This window comes from Phalacrocorax aristotelis, chromosome 7 (genome assembly GCF_949628215.1).
Source record: "Phalacrocorax aristotelis chromosome 7, bGulAri2.1, whole genome shotgun sequence".
In the NCBI taxonomy this organism is placed as follows: domain Eukaryota; kingdom Metazoa; phylum Chordata; class Aves; order Suliformes; family Phalacrocoracidae; genus Phalacrocorax; species Phalacrocorax aristotelis.
In genome coordinates this window covers 48,050,312-48,064,153 of record NC_134282.1, presented here as the reverse complement: position 1 = coordinate 48,064,153, position 13,842 = coordinate 48,050,312, and the positions used below count along the sequence as shown (strand labels likewise).

Genomic DNA, 13,842 nt, shown 5'->3' with positions numbered 1-13,842 from the left:
GATAGCTCTTTTGTTTGTTTTCTAGGGTGAATCAAAAGCTTTTCAGAGAAACCCAATCTCTTAGTTCTCAGAGAGAAACCATCAATGTAAAATCCATGGTAGACAGCAGCTGCATCCAGCTGTGGTGGGAGCAAGCTCGCAAGGCCAGGGTAAAGCCCTGCTTAACTAGATCACAAATCTCAAGATGGGCTCCATGGTTTCTACAAGCTGTAAGATGGGCAGCTGCAACATTTGCTGGTGTTATTTTGTTAATTTTTAGCAGGCTTAGACCTCTGATCTGAATCACCTGCCACCCGTATGAGGAAGGCATTGATGATTTGTAGTCACAGGTTGTGCCGACATGATAGGCAAAGCACTCTAGAAAAATGTGTGCTGTCCCTTGTCTTACATTCATGATACAGGGATGCAGGAGGGTTTCATGAAACCACTCTGGGGAGAGAATTCTCATTTTAAGAGCTCAGATTTTAACTGCAGAAGGTTCTGCCTGTGCTTGAGGCTGGAGAGGGAGGAACCTGTGAGGCAATGCTGGTGACACCTTGCCATGATTAGCTGGGCTGGAGACCTTGTCTACAAAACCCATTCACTGCAGCGTCTCAGCAGGCTGCCCCAGGAGTCACTGCTGGTGCTGACCTGTTCCTAGGTCTGTGGGTAAGGCACTGGCCAGCCCAGAGCTCTTCTCCTCTAACTGGAGTCTCACCACATTTTGACAAGGCATTTGCATCTCCACTGGAACACACTTAGGGGCTGCAGGCCAAGAAAGCTTGAAAACCATTGCACTAGTCTACTGAAGCACAGACCTTCGTATTTCCTGCCCCACAACTCCCATTTCAAAAGTTTTGGCACTAGAGAGGGCTCTTTCGTCTCTAAACTTTCTAATTATTGCTCTTTTATCCCCTTTTCCCTGGCTTTCCTGCGGGTCAGATCCCTATGACCTGAACCTGATGGCACTGCTGCAGTGCCCTGTCTGCGCCTGATGTGGGTCCTGGCCGACACTCCTGGTCCTGGGTGCAGCCTCCTGCAGACAGCACTGCAGTTACTGGTGAGCAGGGACCAGCAGCCTATGTTGTGTGCAACTGCTGCCATCTCCTGGTCTTATTGGGGCTAATTTCGGGCCTGAAAAAGCTGAGGCAGAACCAGTAAGGTCAGGCATAATAATTTAATTTTATATATAAATGCATATGCATTCATATATATGTAGGTATAGACATATAGACATTCATATATATGTAGGTATAGACACATATAGGTATATATGTAGGTATAGACACCTATATATATAGGTATAAACAAATACGGAACAATAAATTTGTATCTCATTTGTAATTTTTTTCCAATGGTATTTTTGATGGTTAGTGCAGTAACCATATTAAACTTAAAATGTTAAAAATTATATATAAGCCCTAACTATTTTCATTATCATGGGCCAAGACGTCTGCAAATTCTTCAGTTAATTCTCCTCGCCCTTGGAGAACAGGGCAACCTCTTTGGCTGGTTCTTTTTGTGTTACACTTTTACAAGAAACTGGTCTAAGAAACACAGACTCATTTGATATCAGCTACAAAGTCATATCAGTGTTGGTGCATTTGCAGGGTGCTCAGTCTCCAGCAATTTCTGCCACAAGCTGGAAAAACAGGGCTCCATCTCCCAGCACCAAGTGCCTAGCCAAGTTGTTGCCCTTGCCCTAAATTTTGAATGAATGTGAACTTAAATTGCCAAGTCTGATCTCTACTTAGAGATTCCCAATCCCAGAGTCTGAGCTATAGGAGCACTGATGAAATGATGGGCCAGCTTCCCGTAATCTAACTCACATCGTATTCCCAGTACCAAGTCACTTTGCAATTCAGAAGCACCACTCAGACCTATTGCTGGATTTAACGGCTGCTGGAAATGCCACCATTTCCAGCTGCCTTCCTCCACTGGGTAGCCTTCTGTGACAGCTTGGGTGAACCGGCACATCCAGGGAATCTGGGTCATTTATTGGTAGCTACAAGAATCTGTGCCAGAAACTCCACATAGTGAGAAATATGAGATGGTCAAGGTGAAAGCATCAATATGGAATAACAGAAACACAGGTTTGCAAACCTTTTCTTATCATGCAGTCCATCCTATCCTATCTCAGGTGGCCATGACACATAATCCTGCTCTTAAATTCCCTGCATCCTACTTTAAAGTTAGTCAGGTCTTTTTTATGCAGTTTTTATCATTAACCTTGTCTGCACCGTCAAATATGGGATTTTTCCTGCTTACTGAGATTTCAGGCTTATGCAGAATGTCAGCTAGCCTGGAGTAAGGACTACTTGAAAGCACCTCCAAGGCTTTCAGTGCACATCTCTGACCTTTATTTAAAAGCCCACTTCCTAGAAAATGCTTTTTGACAGTGTTTGCTAATACACAGTTCCCTACAAAAAGGCAGAGCACACACAAGGGGCTTACAGACTGTTGACTGCATAGCTCTGTACTCCGCAGTCAGACATGAGCATTGCAAAATTCATGGCTGGCAGCTTCCACCTGAGACCAGTTCTTACCTGTTCCCCCAGCCTAATGCTGGCTTGGGTTCACCCAGTGGGACCCTAGCTCAGACGGGTCCTATGGGACATGGCTGAACCTGAGGTGAGGAAAATGCCTGATTTAGTCTCCTGTTGATGGAGGTGCCTTCATGATTCCTTTACTATGTTTCCAATATCTTCTGGCTCTTTATCTCTCACTTGAATATTAGCTTTAGTATGTTGCCTACACAGTTTATGTGAAGAGAGGACTAAACACGGATTGACCTGACACCTTTTCAGCACCTGAATGTCTTATCAATCAGCCAGAGTTGACTCAGAATCAAAACCCTGCTGACTTTCAGTAGGTCTGGGGGAGGAGACACTGCTGTGTTTTATGGAATACATAAAGTTGAAAATCATGCATAAATCCCATAGTCCTCCAACCAGCCTCTGCTGCTTACTTTTCCCACTCAGCTGATGTGCAGGTCTCTGACATTCTGCTCTGAAGTATGAGGTAGAGAGTTAGCTTTATACAAAGGTCTGCAAATTTTAAAAAGCACAAACATCCTTAGAAAGACATCCAGAAGGGTGTATGCTAGGGTTAAATGGGGTCCCTAGCTACAAGAAGAAAGTTGTTTTTTTTTTTGACATATTCTTGTTAAAAAGCAGACTTTAGCTTTCCAGTTCTGCGTGGCGCACTGAAATATTTCATGCTTCCTCCACCAGAAAGCTTTTCAGGACATAGATTTTCTCATATAGTATGTACATACATACATTTTCTCATATAGGAAGTACACGGTGTGATTAAATGGTGGTAAGAGGGAGATTGAACTGAGGTGGGATTGTTTGAGAGAACAAGGATGTACACATAGCAAACATCAGAGGAAGTCCCCACATTGTCAAAGTACAAAGTCACCCGCGACCGTCCTTGTAGAAGGACTCAAAGTGCCCATTAAACACAAGCACTACAAGAGTCATTCTTTTTCTTCTAGCTTTTTAATGTGACAGAGAGGACAAAAACAAAGTCCATTGGAACAGCTGCAATTTCCAATGACAACCAGACACAGATCAAATAAAAAAAAAAATAAAAGAAGAAAGGTTTCAAATGAAGAAAAGGAACCAAGGGACTGGAATTGGCTATTTCACACACAGAGCTGATAGAACACCTAAATGAAACGTTTCATCAAATGCAAGACACTGGGTGTTATTTACAGCGGAACTTACAGCGTGCGTACATCTATACAGCACTAGCATCACGTACAGCAAAGAAATCTCTTTCATTTTGTTTCCTTCACAGTTCCCAGGCTTGATTCTTCCTAAAAGCAGCACTTACTAATACAAGAGGGAGAAACTTGATGGAAATTTAATGTATGGGGCTCAAATCTACATAATCCTAAAAATATACTCTGCAGTTTTGTGTGTCCTTTGCAAAGTCAAAGGACACAAGCAGAGAAGATAAATTGACCTAGTGCCTCCTTAATGATATCAGAGTGTAGCTCTGTTGTTGGAGGTGTCAAAGCAGGACCCGGAAGAGACCTGCATGTCTGCAGAAAGCTCAGCTCCATGCAGCCTCACTCTGTGCCCCTGTGTAAACCCAGCTGGGGGGCTGGACCACTCCCAGGCTCAGGGAATATCCCTTAGTGCGCCTCTCCAGTATCATCAAAGGATGTTGGGCTGTCTGACCGCTCCCCAGTGTGCAGAACGTCTGGCTTTCCATACGGGTTTTCCAAGAGTCCAAGACTTTTCTCAGTCCAAAAGATCCACACACCACTGTTTATATGACACATAGCATTTTAAGGGGATGAGGATCATATGGAGGGGCATCATCCCACCCAGCCCATGTTGCAGCACCACCAGTAGGATGTAGCAGAGCCAGAGGTGATGGCAGGAGCTGTCCTGCACAACTGAAGTAATGGTATGACAACCAGTTAAATTGACAGGGAATACAAGGAGGCAGAACTCTTATCGTAATACCACTGGTCTTTTGTAACAGTATCAACGGTGGTTTGTGTTCCTCTGAGTGTTTGTTTCTGCATGCTCAGAAGCTCAGTAATGAACTCCTCCTATGACCCCATTACACTGCTGTACAGATAAAGACACTAAGTCACAGCAGGCAAGTTCGGGTTCCCCAGAGCCGCCTTTCCCAGCCACTTTCTGGCTAAGTGGCTGGACTGGTGTGCCACGCATGCATGAAGAGGTCCAGCTGTCCTCTAGAAGAGGTCTTTGGGATTTAAGGCAAGTTCCCTGTCTTGGTCCTCTGTGCCCTTGTTGCAGTAAAGTTCATGAATCCAAGGAAATAGTGCTCTGCAGGGATCATCAGTGGGGCAGGTGTCAGCAGTTTTCCTCTTCTCTGTGGATGGTCCAGTGTATCCAAGACAAGAAGACTGTTCACTATGGCAAAGGTAGTCGGGGGGACCAATGGAGGAGGTGTGCTGGCCCTTGCACTGCAGGTATAATGTTTACAGTAAAAATAAAGCTGAGCCATAAGAGGAGGTGCCTCATGAGAAGCCTCTCCCTGCATGGTGCTCTGGGGCATTGTGGCTCAGGCTCAGCCTAGCAGGTAGCCCACAGCTACCACTGAGACCCATATCAAAGCACAGCCAATGCTGAGGGGACTGCACACATCAACCATTTTGCTCTGGAGAGCAGTAGTGTGAAGCCTATACTGATTTAGAAGAAGATAAGGAAAATAAACATACCAGGAGTATTGACTAAGCCTTGTTCACACTGAAGTTGGATGGGAGACATCAACCCAGGTGTCACAAAGGTAAATGGCTGAGCTGGAGCTGTTGTCCTGCATTTCTCTGTTACAGGAGAGGGACAGGGCCATCCAGGGGCAACCTATCTTCTTCTCATCATGGTGCCTAAGCATGGACACATATATTGCCTATGCTCTTCAACTGAGCATAATGAGTACCCAGGGTGATGAGTTCAGATCCAGACGTCTAACTCTCAGATGGCTAAGGCTAGGTAATATGGTTTATCCTTAGCTTTTCCTTTCTTCCTTCTCTGTTCATTGGTGTCCTTTCCCTCGCCCTCGTGTACCAGCTGCAGTGTGTCTTTGCCCTTTCCTATTAGGTCATGAACTCCCTGGTCAAGTCAGGGATAGGCCTTGTCACAACTCACGTGCATTGTCCCCTAGCCCTCAGGTGACTGACCCATGGATTTTAGGGGTGCAGAGAATCTCTACAGTCACGTGGGTAGCCTGGGTCACATAGACAAGAATCTATTGCTCTTTACCTTGTCACAGCTAACCTTTGGAAGGCGGGGTTTAGCAGCCTGTGAAAGAACCATTCTGTAATGAAGAAAGGTTTCTAAGATTATATAACATTTCCTGATATTACCTTACCCTTTCTATCTCCTCAAGACCTCAACTTCTTCCTTCTCCAAAAATTAACAGAGAAGTTTTGTAAAATAAATTATGTCATTAGTGTCACTGTACAATGTCAATGGGAAACACAAATAGTCGGGCTTGCTGTCAGAGCACTGGATGATATGTAACCAAGAGTGCTTTGTGAAATATATAGAGGTAAGTTCTGGCTCTACAGAGCAGCACAACAGAACAGTCCAGAAAATGAAATGAAATGAGCGTTTCTTTTTTTTTTCCCCCCAAATGCAGTGTGGTAATTGGCGTGCCTACAAAATGGGTGAAACATAAAGACCATGGTGATCTTTTGTGTTGAAATACATATTTAGCTGCTTCTCACCATGCAAAAGGACCAGACATTCTTAGAGAAAAAACCACATTCTGGGCTGTGATTCTCAACAGAAGCTGTGAACTGCTGCCAAAGGACATAATTACATTCACTCCTACCTTAGAGAAGGAACCTTGCTGTTTTGAAGACAAATCAAAAAAAGGCCCTAAGCTACCCATAAAATGAAGAAATGAGGCATAATAAGCTTGGTTATTACAGCAGCTTGTGATTTTATCAATTTCATAAACCTCAGAATAAATCTCAAAAATCCCAAATAGCCCATTGTAGCCTAGCTGCTCTGTCAGTGTTTATCTCTGATTGACTCAATGATAAAAGTGATGCTCATTAGAGGGTTTTGCCTCATCAGTAAGGATTTTCTTCCTGTGATCTAACCATGCTCAGTGTCCTTCAGCTGTTCTCTGCAGCAGCACCGACACTGGCTCCCCCCGTTACGGTGGGCTGGCCCCAGTGTGAGCTGTTAGTGTAGGCTGCTTCTGCACAGCTGAAGGCAGAGGTGTTAGACTTCAGTCCTGCCTGACTTCAGCCTAGCCCTGCGTGTTTTTCTTTTCTTTAGAAAAAAAAAGAAAAAAAAAAAAGAGGGACCCAAAGAAAGGTAAATAGAAAGGTCATTAGCAAAAGTACAGAAGAACTTTTTATGTCACAGATATCCTGGTGAGACAAATTCCCTGCATTATGTGACAGTTTCTTATCAATTCTGGTCTACTGCTGAGCTTGTTGGAAGGGTCTAATAATACTATCTAGTCAATTGTGAGCACTGCTGTGTTGTTTAACAGTATGCATTTCATGCCTACTTCCGCAGAAAGTATATCCAAAAATACACAACTCACTCTGCTTCTAGGTGCAGCAGAACTTAAGTCATATGACAAAAAGGGCATATGAATTTCAAAAATGGTCTTAACAGTGTATCAAACTTAACTGTCCCATTTAATGGAAAATTTAATGTTCTGTACAGTGAAAGCTTGCTGCGTGCATTCCCTGTGTAACAAGTTAAATGGCTTTAAGTAACTGTGCTTACTGTGTTTCAGTGAGATCCAAGTATGTAAGAAAATCAAGCATCATATTCTTTAAATAATATGGCTAAAATGCTGGTAAATGCACAGTTACCATACTCTAGGTCTTAGACAAAAAGTCCCTATTTACTCTGGATAATATGTACACATTTGGTTTGTGGAATGCTCCAACATCATATCAATTTCCTCTCTCTGAAAGCTGTAGGAAAAAAATTCTTAATCATCATAGAAATATATATTCCCAGCCATCAATACATTTATATATTTGGTGTCTGGATATAAAGAAGAAAGCGTCACTAAGCTGGTCATGACTCCAGATAATCTTGAATTAGTGGGATTAGTTTGTAGTGTCTCTCTTCAGATCTTCTTCAGGGTGCAGATATTAAAAATGCTAAATTTCAATAGCTGATTACTTCAATGTGTGTATGTATGTTTGCAAGTATGTGTAGATACATATATATATATAATTATGTATATATTTCTCTCTCAGACCAAGAAGGTGCCTAGTGATTCTCTATGCCCGAATGAAGACAATAAAGAGCTTTGAAATCCTGATTCTTCTGAGAGAGCCGAGCACGCACCCTCATATCCTCTAGAAATCAGGATTCTCTCACTCTTCCAGTTGGTTCAGGTGGTAACCCCAAAACCAAGACAGCTAGGGTCACTAGTCACATTTATAGCTCTTGTCCCTATTGCTGGAGCTCACCTACAGTAGGTTTGTTACCTGCCTTCCCTTCAGATGCCCCTCGTGTCTTAGCATATCTGATATGAATTGCCAAGTAGTGCTGGGCAAGGCAGGCAGTATCTCACAGCTCAGCGAAGGCATAAGGGGGTCAGGATCTGTTCTCCCGTCAGGTACGCTCACGCCCACGCAGGCACACGCATGCACGAAGCCTCTGTTCGCGTCCTGTGCTGTTACACTGGGATGGAGAGGGACAGGGTAGATTCCCGGTGTAGGCAAGGTTAAACCCAAGCTGTGCAAGGGGTGTGTGGTAGCTGCATGCACCAGTCGTGGCTGTAAAAGGGTCAGAAACTAGGGGCTTTGCTTTTATCCCTTTGGGTTCTTCTTTCCCTCCGCCCTCTCTCTTCGAGGTATTGACAGAACAGTATAGAAATGGACACCTCGATTTTTCCAAATATGGCTCTTTTTTGTTCTTCTTCTGTGTCTGCCCCCCTGCTCCCCCTGGCCTCAGTTGCTCACATCAGGACCTGTTCTCGAGTCTCTGGCAGGCGCAAAGCAACCAGGCCACCTCCAACCAGAGCAGAGGAAGCCAGAAGGATGGGAACCACCTTGGTTATCCCCACAAAGGAGGCAAAGATTGAGTTCCCCAGAATGGCACCGAACTTGCAAAGCCCATTGAGGATGCCAAAGGCTGTTGCCCTGTGGGGGGAAAAAACACAGAAAGCAATAGTTAGGAGGAAGGTTCTTGGCATAACTACAGAAGATCTGGATGGGTAATTTTGTGAATGCTCTTACATTTCCCAGGCTAAGCTCCTAGCAAGTAAAACCAGGCAGAATAAATAAATAAATGCATGTCACTGTTTTGCATGTCTGTGTGAATGAGGAGAATGTCTGTGTGTACTCATTTCTCCTTTTCCTCTCAGCTTCCTCCTAGCCCTAGAGTGGCCCACTATGACAGTCTTCGCTCTTCCAAAAGACAGCAGGACACAACCTGCCCTAGGACTGGTCAAAGCCCTTCCAAGCACTGGCTGGAGTGGGTTGTCACCAGGGAAACAATCAGGGCTCTCCTCCAAAGCCTGCTTCGCCTAGCAGCTAAAAGCATGCTGCCTTCAAAGCACAGTCCTTCTTCCCTTCTGGCTCCTCTCAACAGCCTGAAAAAGGCAAAAAAGGCTTATAATGAAGTTGCAAGGAAAGACTAAATGTGCGGCACATTCTCCCAAAGTTTCCTATGCTGCCCCATCTCCCAAACCATTCTGTGCACATGGTTGTCTCCAGACTGTGGAGGGGAAGATTGTCATGCCCATGAGCTATGGCAAGAGGCTGGGGCATACAGTCTGAAAAGCCAGACCTCCATGCACCTCCATGGAAATGATAGACTCTATAGCTTCTCTGCCTGTAATTTCCACACACCCACCCGACTCCCTGTGTACAAGCCGCTGTGCATGCAGAATTATGCTCGCAAATGTCTGTGCTGATCCAGTATAGCTGTAGGACTACCCAGCCCTTAAGGACTGGTGAAAATAAAAAAAATACATCTTCCCCATCTGCATGTATCTAGAGTGAGCATTGACTTTCTCTATCAGGAACAGAGAGACCGAAGTCAGAGGGTGGCCACTAAAAGGAGAAATATTCTGAGCACCTTTTGTCAGTGGGGTAGAGCTCCACGGTGATCACGTCCAGGGCGTTCCAGGCAGCAATGCTGGCCCCGCAGAAGAGGCACTGCCAGCCGATCATTGCCGACTCACTGTTGCCGAAAAAGAGAAAGAAGCAGCACACCGCCGAGATCAACATTGAGTCACCTACAGGGAGTAACCAAGAGAAGAATGTTGGCACCAGTTTCCCCCATCCACAGCTGAGCAAACACATTTGTTGATAAAGATGGCTTTCAAGCGACGGCATTTCACCCCAAAATGAATTAAATCTGCTGCAAGAATCCAAAAACCAAAAACACCTTGATGCTGCCTATCTGTCATTCTCTGATGCTGGAAATCAGCCTGAAAATGTTCTCAGTGACCATCTGATCTTGCTGATAGTCCTGCTCTATGGAGACTCTGAAGACAGGCTTTTCCAGGCAGGTTTCCAGCATCTCAGACATCCAGATGGACCCAGGAAGAGCAGAGGCAAGTAAACATGAAAGTCAACGAGGAGGAAGAATCATAGTGAAGGTTTTTTAACTTGAGTTTTGAGTGAAGAGCTGGTGCATTTCATATCATATTGAAATCACTTGACACGTTTCTAGTCTCAATTAGGTTAATTTACAGTCAATTGTATGAAGCACTTGAGGTCTCTTTTAATTATAAGGGCATCATTAGATTTCATGGCACATTTCCACAGGAGCCATAATTTTATGAACACCACCAAGGGAGAAAGTGAGAGCGTTCATGCTCAGTTAGGCACAGTTCAGATTCAGAAAAATTAACGGCTACATCACTACCTTCTACCCCGCTGGGAATTTTCACCTGAAAGATGCAATTTTTGCAAAATCAAAGTGTCTTTCACTGGAAAGTCCTGTTGTTGCTGAAATATCTCCATTTACTACCAGGAAAATGAACAATGTTTTTGGTTTGGGTTTTTTTTTTAATCAATCTGACACCATCCAGAATAATTTGGATGCTGAACAGGAACTAAAATCCTTCATTTCAGACATTATGTTGCAAATGGAGACTTCCTTTTTACACGGAATCACATGGGGAGGACAAGGGGGAATGGACACAAGTTGCTCTTGGGGAGATTCCGATTGGACACCAGGGGGAAATTTTTCACAGTGAGGACAGTCACCATTGGGATAATCTCCCCAGGGAAGTGGTTGACTTGGCCACGTTGGACACCTTCAAGAGTCGTCTGGACAGGGTGCTGGGCCGTCTTGTCTAGGCTGTGCTCTTCCTAGAAAGGTTGGACTAGATGATCCCTGAGGTCCCTCCCAACCTGGGATTCTGTGATTTTTCCACTGCAGTGCCCTGCCTATGAAAAGCTGCCAAGCCAGGACTCCATATCCACCTCTTTTCCATGGTGCCTGGCCATACTACATCCCTCACTGTGCAGCATGGATATTCCCTTGCTAATGTGCAGCATTAGGGTCACCATGTGTGCATCAGAAGATCTGCTCTTTGGCATAGGCGATGGTTTAGTGGAACATGATAAAACTAAACTGAAGTCCCAGCAAGGCACATAATGCAAAAGCAAAATTCAGATTTCATGTTAAGCTGACCAGAAATTATATGTTCAATAGAGTTATACGGGTGGGATGCCAGAAGGCTATTTCAACTAAAATTCCATAGTGAAACGTTTCAGCGTGTCGTTACTAATTTTTGTCCTGTACTTTGCATTCTGCAGAAGAAGTATTTAGGATTCCAGCTGTCATCTCAATTCCCGATGAAGATGCTGTAATGCTGACATGTTTGCAGGGTGGACAATCTGATTCTCATTCAGCTTTATTTAATTTATTTCCCACAGACCCTCTGAATTGTTTGGATCTTTTCCAAATTCACTACATGAACACTCATTCCCCGCCCCTGCCAGCATACATTCCTGATACACCAGTGGGGTTATCTTGCTTACCTTAACCTGTCTGACGGTGAGGCTAAGCTGACTAAAGGTCCCTCTGTTCTCAGAAGGGGAAGCTAGATGAGCTCAAAAGAGTAAGTTATCCCCTACCCCTGAGCCACGTCTCTGATTTTGTTAAACTCACTTGGCTGTCCCTCGAGGCATGATTCCCACAGTACCTGGAGAGCAAGGTCTGAACCCTGGAGGAAGCAACACCAGAAAATCCCAAAGTAATCATAAAGCTGATAAGGTGATAACTTATTCCCATAATGCTAAGGGGTGGCATCTTGCTTGGCTGTGACATGGTCAGTTAGTTAATCTACCATACGCTCTCTGAAGCTGACTGTAAAATCATTTGAAAATCAGAAAACCAAAAGAGGGAACTCCTGGGCTGTCAAGCGGCTGCATCAACTAATCTTTGTGAATATTCATTGCTACAAGCAAAGTGTTTATTTGTCTATACAGAATGCTATGGACATCAGCATCAATTCAACAGCACCAAGAGGTCCTGCTTCAGCTCCGACCCTGTTGTGCTGAGCACTGGGTAAACATACAGGCTTCGATATAAAAGCCAAAATAAAAAAGGAGGATGTCACAGATACACGGAAAAGCAGGGTCAGGAGGTGGGGAGCAGGTAACTTGCCCAATGCCGCCGAGCAGATCACTTGCCTTACTCTCAAGTCTTTTCACGCTTCTGCTCCATTGGGTCTGGGAATGACTCATCCCCACCTGAGCCATGTCGGCTTGCGTTGGCATGTGCAGGTGCAGCGAGACCTTCACACTGACCTTGGCTCTTTGCAGAGTCATGCTCCCGCCCACGACCTGCGCCATGCACCCGTCATCCCCACTCACCGATCATCTTTATCCTCCCTATTTTGTCCATGAGTAATGCAGAGATGATGTTGCCTGGCAGCACAGACAGGCTGCCCAGGAAGCTAACCAGGTAGATCAGGAAATCATTGTCCTCCTCGAAGTCCAGGTGACAGCCTTCCTTCTCCTTCAGAAACGTACTGTTTATGAGCCTGCAGTTGATGAATTTGTGTTCGTAGAGATCTGCAAGGGAAAGAGGCAAAGTCTTCGTCCTGCTTGGCTGATCTCCCTTCATACAGCAGCAGCAGGAGTCAGGATCAAAACCAAATCAAAGATCTGAGAGGAGGTGCTTATCAAATGTGAATGGCCAGGGAGTTGTTATTTTAGTGGCAGACTCCAGCTGCATGCCTGGCACCTGGTGGGTGCCAAGCCTATGCACTCCTTATATTTGTGGAGTCACCTGGACGAGTATCCCTACACCACAAGGACGGGGCAACGCAGGCTCTTGCTTTCATGGCATTATGGTTTGTGCTCTGTTAGAGCAGAAAATGAAAAGCTTTTTCAGGATAAAATAATGAATATTTTACCCCTTCCGACCATCAACCACAGGTTGGTTAAAATTATGTTTTAAGCCAAATTTGTTGAATCAAGCTGTTAAACTGCTAGGCGTTTTGCCATTACCTTAACCTACCAAGGTCTGAGCGCAGGCGTTTTGCATTCCCCGTGCAGCAGCCAATGGCACCAGAAACCATGTGGTTAGAAACACCGATGGAGCAACCTGAAGTCTCCTTCCAAATGCAGCACCCTCTTTTTCTATCATCACTCTCATCACCCAGCACGCGCACAAACACACAGACCCCTATCGTCCGTTCTCCCAGATTCCGATAAAATAGTTTCTAATTACAGAGAGGAGACCATCGCAGGAGTCCCATTACCGGTGTTATAAAAGACAGTGGAGGTGATGGTGCAGTTTTCGAAGAAGGTCTCACTGGATGTCACATCTTCAAAATGACATTCCTCAAATAGCGAATCCTCAAATCTCACTTCCTTAAATTTCATGCCAATAAACCTGTGGGGCAGGAAAAGAACTTCACTCTGAGCTTTAAGGTATTTTCTCCACTATCTAGCATGTAATGGCTGTTTCGAGAAACAGCGCACTAATGGCAATTTCTAGGGTCATTTACAGAAAAGGTGTCCCTTGAATACATAACTGTCCTTCCAGCTCCATGCTTACATTATTTGTATTTTAGCAGGAGAGATGGATTTGAAAAGAGATATTTTTTTAAAAGACATGGACCTTTTAGGATTTCTGGCAGTTTTTCTGTTCCTCAAAATAGTCACACCTAAGAAATAGTGCTTCTAAGACTGAGTGGAGTCAAATCCTCTCACTTTCAGTACTAGTCTGTCTGAAGAAGACATAGTTTTATTCAGTGCATGGCATTTTCTTTGTGAGCTGACCTTGCTGCCATCTGTACTCTGTCCCTTCCTCCAGCATAAATGCAAACAGACATTATCAGGAGCCCACTGAGCCATTTGGTGAAAGGCTTCTGACAGGTGTTTAAACTCAAAGTGATATTTTAAGCAAAAATGCAGTA

At 44.5% G+C, this 13,842-nt stretch overlaps 1 protein-coding gene across 7 annotated transcripts in view; it reads right to left on the bottom strand.

The window, feature by feature from the left end:
- Positions 1–3,460: 3,460 nt before the first annotated feature.
- Positions 3,461–13,842, bottom strand: part of SV2B (synaptic vesicle glycoprotein 2B) — a 66,880-nt gene continuing 56,498 nt past the window's right edge. For all 7 annotated transcript variants that reach the window (XM_075100611.1, XM_075100612.1, XM_075100610.1 and 4 more), the window contains 4 exons: positions 13,183–13,316; positions 12,290–12,490; positions 9,534–9,693; positions 3,461–8,593 (listed from right to left, as the gene is read on the bottom strand). In XM_075100611.1, the coding sequence (XP_074956712.1) occupies positions 8,410–8,593; positions 9,534–9,693; positions 12,290–12,490; positions 13,183–13,316 (679 nt within the window). In that variant the 3' untranslated portion in view covers positions 3,461–8,409. The remainder of the gene's footprint in view (positions 8,594–9,533; positions 9,694–12,289; positions 12,491–13,182; positions 13,317–13,842) is intronic.